Source organism: Solanum pennellii, chromosome 1 (assembly GCF_001406875.1).
Source record: "Solanum pennellii chromosome 1, SPENNV200".
Taxonomy (NCBI): domain Eukaryota; kingdom Viridiplantae; phylum Streptophyta; class Magnoliopsida; order Solanales; family Solanaceae; genus Solanum; species Solanum pennellii.
Genome location: NC_028637.1, coordinates 100268414 through 100273978, shown reverse-complemented (window position 1 = coordinate 100273978; position 5565 = coordinate 100268414). Strand labels below are relative to the sequence as shown.

The 5565-nt window shown below is 29.6% G+C and overlaps 1 protein-coding gene across 1 annotated transcript; it reads left to right on the top strand.

Moving 5' to 3' along the window:
• The first annotated feature begins 1835 nt into the window (after nucleotides 1-1835).
• Nucleotides 1836-3622, top strand: LOC107008535 (heavy metal-associated isoprenylated plant protein 35). Its single transcript, XM_015207620.2, has 3 exons — nucleotides 1836-2029; nucleotides 2120-2195; nucleotides 2304-3622. Exons 1-3 carry the CDS (start codon nucleotides 1979-1981, stop codon nucleotides 3302-3304), a joined length of 1128 nt encoding a protein of 375 aa, XP_015063106.1. The 5' UTR covers nucleotides 1836-1978; the 3' UTR covers nucleotides 3305-3622.
• Nucleotides 3623-5565: the final 1943 nt, after the last annotated feature.

Sequence of the window (5565 nt, the reverse complement as noted above, 5' to 3'; positions counted from 1 at the left end):
TTCTAGTACTAGTATTTTACAAATTAAAAACACACAGTTATAGGAACTGTTCATGAGAAATCGAATAGCGAAATCGAAATTTTCATTAAAATTAAATTGTGAAAAATAAGAATTAAGAAAAATTCAATATCTACTGTCAAACGAACTTTTGACCCTACTTGGCTTTGAAGACAGAATTCTTCATTGAAATTTCATTACATTTTTTTCTTCAGAGAAAGTTGAATTCAAATAGTCAATTATTACATATTTCTCGTCGTAGAATTGAAAATCTTAACCCAAAACATCTAAAATGATTATTTTTTTCATTCGTACAAACGCATGAAAATAAATATTAGTATTTTCTAGCTACTTCTTTTGTCTACATGCCGCATTTACAAAAGTTGATGGAAAAAGAAAAAGAACAAAGGTTAAAGCAAAGTGCTCTTTTAGTTTAATTTTCATGAAGGAATATCCGTAATTCAATTTTTATTAACAGGTACAATTGCAGAGGGTACCATTCAATGTTTCTTCAATCGTATGTTTAGATGAAATTTCACACTAATTTAAAATTGTTAATTTTATTATTTTTTATATATTTCGTCAAAGATAAAAATTTCATCATATGTTCAAGAACTTTTCTTATTATTTTGTGACACACATCTTATTGATTCATAAAAAGAGAAAGTTTGAAAAGATTAACTTAATCAAAAATAAATTTCTTAATTCGCAGATTTATTAATAATAATAATGAGATTGCACAGAACGAATAAAAATGTTGTGCTTGATCTACTCTTTGGATTTCTTTTCCTTCAAAATAATTATGAGCTTCAACAATTAATTTTTATCTCTAAGGATCCTTTATAAATAATATTTAATTTTTGTCCTTCCTATCATATGACTTAGAACATATACTTAATTAGCATTTGTGTTAGTAAATAATCCTTGGTTAAAATTATCGCTGCAAATTCTTAAAATTGATAAAGAGTAAGATAAATTTAAAATATAAATAAAATGGAATATGAATCAGATAATACATAATAACCTTTTTTTAAAAAAAGACACTTCATAAGATTTCTCCCATTTTCTCAAATAAATCTAATTTGTCCTTTTATTCCATTACTCCCCAGTCCCCAAGTTACGAAGCAGGTTAAATAATACTTCACCCGTTTCAAATTATTATTACCATTTTAAAATTAAAGATAAATTTATTGGCCTTTTCCCATTTTATAGAATTATTTTTTTTTATTATAAACATTCCAATTTTTAAAAGTAGACACATCAATAGAGTAACTACTCACTTAAAAAAAAAAAAGATTGTTATTTTAGAAGTTCAAAACAAAATTAATAACTCTCTACTTTTTTTTTTCTGAATGTGATAATTATTTTCAAAGATTACTAATACCTTTATATAACAAAAAATTTAACGAAGAAAGATTATATTTAAATTATTTATAATTAATATTTATTTGAGAGTAAAGTAATAATTTGAGGGAAAAGAAATAATGCATAAGTACCTTCTCAATCTATTTTGAAATTTCACAGACACATTTATATTATATTAAGGTTCTATTACTCTCAATTTATTTTATGAATAATTTTTTATTTTTTTTCGATCTATGTGGCACTATCTTATGGGTTCAATACTGGTTGACTTTTTTTTCAAGCTAGTATCACGTATGCTAAAAAAAATAAAAAATTAATTATAAAATAAATTTAAAAATTAATATAATCTTAGTATAATATAAGTGAGATTTGTTCATTTCACGAAATAACGCAAAACAAAATTTTAGATTCAATTGACCCGTTGGTTAAAAACCGAAAAGTGCCGAAACTTAACAGTATAAAAAACACTCCGTGTAAACATTCACATAGCTTCGCGCTATACTCATCTCTCCACTTTTCCCTTTTCCTTCCTCTCTTTAAAAAAAAAAAAAAGCAAATCTGTTCCTTCATACTTTCTCTTATAGCAAACATTTTTCAATTCCTTCTAGTGTTAGTAATGGCAGCACAAGATCGACAAGAAGATCAACCTGAACTCCAGAACTACAAGGTTCGTTTTCTTCTCTTCTTATTCTTTTCCCTTGTACTCTTTTTTTTTGTTTGTGGTTCTAACATTTTCTGCTGTATGTTGTTTATATAGACTTGGGTTTTGAAAGTTTCCATTCACTGTGAAGGCTGTAAAAGGAAAGTTAAGAAAATTCTCCAACAAGTACCTGGTAAATATAACCATATTCCTTTCTTTGCTTTTTACATGCTAATTTATCTTAACAAAACAAATTTTGAGTTTCTGTATTCTGTTGGTAATTCCTACTTTTTAATTTCAGGAGTGTATACTATAGATATCGATCTCAAGCAACAGAAAGCAACAGTAACTGGGAATGTAGAAGCAGAAGCTCTTCTCAGGAAACTACACAAATCCGGTAAACACGCTGAATTAGTACCACAACAGACTGATCACAAGGAGAAAAAGTCTGCTAAAATCAAGAGCAATGAGAAACAAATTAACCCACAAAACAAAGAAGCAGAATCAACTACCCAACCTGATATCAATACCCACAAAAATGTCAAATCAAATGAAAAAATTGCAGCACCCAAAGAACCTTCAGTAAAAATTCAAGAGGCAAGTGATGAAGCAGTACCCAAACGGAGTGAAAAACCCAGCACCGGTTCAGCGAAACCGACAGAAGAAACCGGCACCGCCTCTGGTGATAAACCGGCGGAGGCTGAAAAAGAGAATGAAACAGTTAAGGAGATAAAATCTGAAGGTAAAAAACCGGTAACCGACTCTACCGGTAAACAACAAATTCCGGTGGCGGCGGAGAAAAAGGTTACTGATAGTGATGATGCTTCAGCTAGTGGAGAAAAAAGCGGTGGTGGCCCAGTTGGTGAAGCAAGTGGCAATACTGGTAAAAAGAAGAAAAAGAAAGGGCAAAACAGTAACAACGTTGAGGGCACACAATCAATGGTTGCTCCGGCAGGTCCAGTATTCGAAAATCATAACATGGGACCACCAGTCTTTGCGCCAACCAATGACAGCCCTCCACGTCATCCATCTTATCATTATTACCCGCAACAGGGCCCACAGTTCTACGCCCCACCACCAGCACCAGCATACGTCGTTAGCTACAATACGGCTCAACCTACGGCTAACTATACGGCGTCGTATTATGCTCCGGCACCTCCAACTTCGTATGCCTATACGTATTCCTGTCCTAGTCATGTAACGGAACCTCCACCGTCCGATGTGGATACGTATCCACGCCAACCGTTGGATTCGTTTGAAATGTTTAGTGATGAAAATCCTAACGGATGTTTTATTATGTAATGCAATTACAAAATCCTACGTATGTTTATACGTCGGGTTTCGGTGTATACGGACTTATACTACTTGTATGAGTACATGTATTATGTAGATATAAGTATAAAAATGGTGAAATTAGGGTATAATTTAGAAAATGTTAGGTGTTAGTGTTGGGGGTCTTTAATCTTTTAGTGGGTTGTTGCTTCTTTGTTGAAGTTTGTAGGCTGTAGCTTTATTTAGTAACACATTTTCGTTTTTTAGTCTTAAAAGTAGCTTAGCCTTGTAATGCTTAGTTGTGTTTTTGGCCTTTTTGCCTCATTCATCTCCTTTCTTTTCCTCTCTAATTATGATTTAGATTTACGAATTTAAGTATTCAACATTAATCACGGAATAACTGATAAATTTGGATCTATACAAGAACTTGTAATTATTCCTCACTTTCCGTCCTAATTTTGATGCTTTTTAAAATTTCTAAGTAAAAATGAATTATGATATTCTAGTAAGCACAATAATAAATAAGAAAATATTAATGATTCGAGCTTATATAATTTCTTAATTCTCTAATACACGATATATATTAGATTCAATGTACATATTCAATCTAATAAAATGGGGAAACAAATCTAGATTCAGATTTAATTAAAATGTTAAATCATCAAGTATAAAATTTAGTTTCCAAATAAGTCAAAATGTTAATGAACTCATGAAGTTTTAGGAAAATAACTAAGCTAAAATATGATGTTCTCACGAAAAGAATGAATATGCAATATTATGTTTTATCAATACACACTTCTTTCAAAAAATAACTATCTATTAGAATTTCGTCAATAAATTCTACAAAAGATGGTGACTGTGCTTATTATTACTATATGAAAATAGTAATGCTATTTTGATAAGCGCTCAATTCAAATATAGTATAACAAAAAAAAAAGGAAGGAGAGAGATGTAATACGGAGGAGAATACCATTAACATCAAATCAACATCAACAAATAATATGAAACCCAAACAAAACACAATGCCATGAGAGATAATATTACCACTGATATGGAAAATTAGACAATGCAATTATATACTAAGCTTTTACTTTAATCCGCAGTATTTATATTCTTCTATCTAGTGGCATGTCCTTATTAAGTTGCAGATGAGTCAAATCATGTTAAATCATCCCTCCCTAATAGTTCGTCGATCAACTTTACATTTACCTCATCTCATGCCCACCATAGTCAATCTCTCACACTCCTCTAAAACTTATGAAATCTATTCTTCGTATATCCGAACCATTTAATGTTTCTTTTAACTATGGAATATACTCCTTTCTCCCTGCTCATAATTGATTAGCATGTGATATTCCCTAAATGCACCAATTATAACTATGGAATACCAATGAAGTTTGGTATAAATAATAACTGTGCTAAATTGTTTTCCAAAGTATAATTTCTAGAGACTGGTGAATGGAAATAAAGTAGTTCTCTTTCCTATTTTAAATCAGAAGAGCAAACAATATTTTCCTTTTATTAACTTAAAGAAAGAGCAAACAATTGAGCAATCAATGTTCAAAATTAAATCAATTTAAGGAGCTTGTTTTATAGATATTGTAGAGGAATTATAATAAGTTAAAATTTGATTTTGTCCCACTTTATATTAGTAAGTGAGTGAGTATATGTAGTAGCTATTAATCGTTGTTACGCACGTTTCATGTGAGAATCGGAATCTATGCTCATGTGAGATTCCAATTTTTTTTTCGTTTTATAAGAGATTTTTATTTTTATATATAAAAAAATTCAAAAATCAATTTTCCTAGTAATCAATAGGAGTAGTTCAGTAATACAAACATCAAATTTCAATGTTTGCGATATACATTAAACATTATATTACAATATTATAAATTACTTCAACTGAAATAATATTGATTCACTTATTAATTTTGTTTTATTTTCGCAAGCCTTTTCAAGTAAGTTTCATCCCATGAGATTTATGCATAAAGACAATTTTAATATGGTAAGAGCTTTTTTGAATAAGTCAATTCACTTAAAAACTTTACATATTATTTTTTAATTGTATTCAAAAATCAGCCTCGTTGCTCTTTATTTTCGCATCAATTTTTTGTTTGCGGATGAAGAAATGTCAGAAAAATATTAAAAGCGTTTCTTATTTTCGAGTAGTTTATTTTCCCAAGAATACGAAAGAGAAACACTTGTTAGCTACTTTTACGGTTCGAAATTGTTTTTTTGTTGTCTATATTTTTATAGTTAAATTATAAAAATTTTAATTAATATTTTAAAAT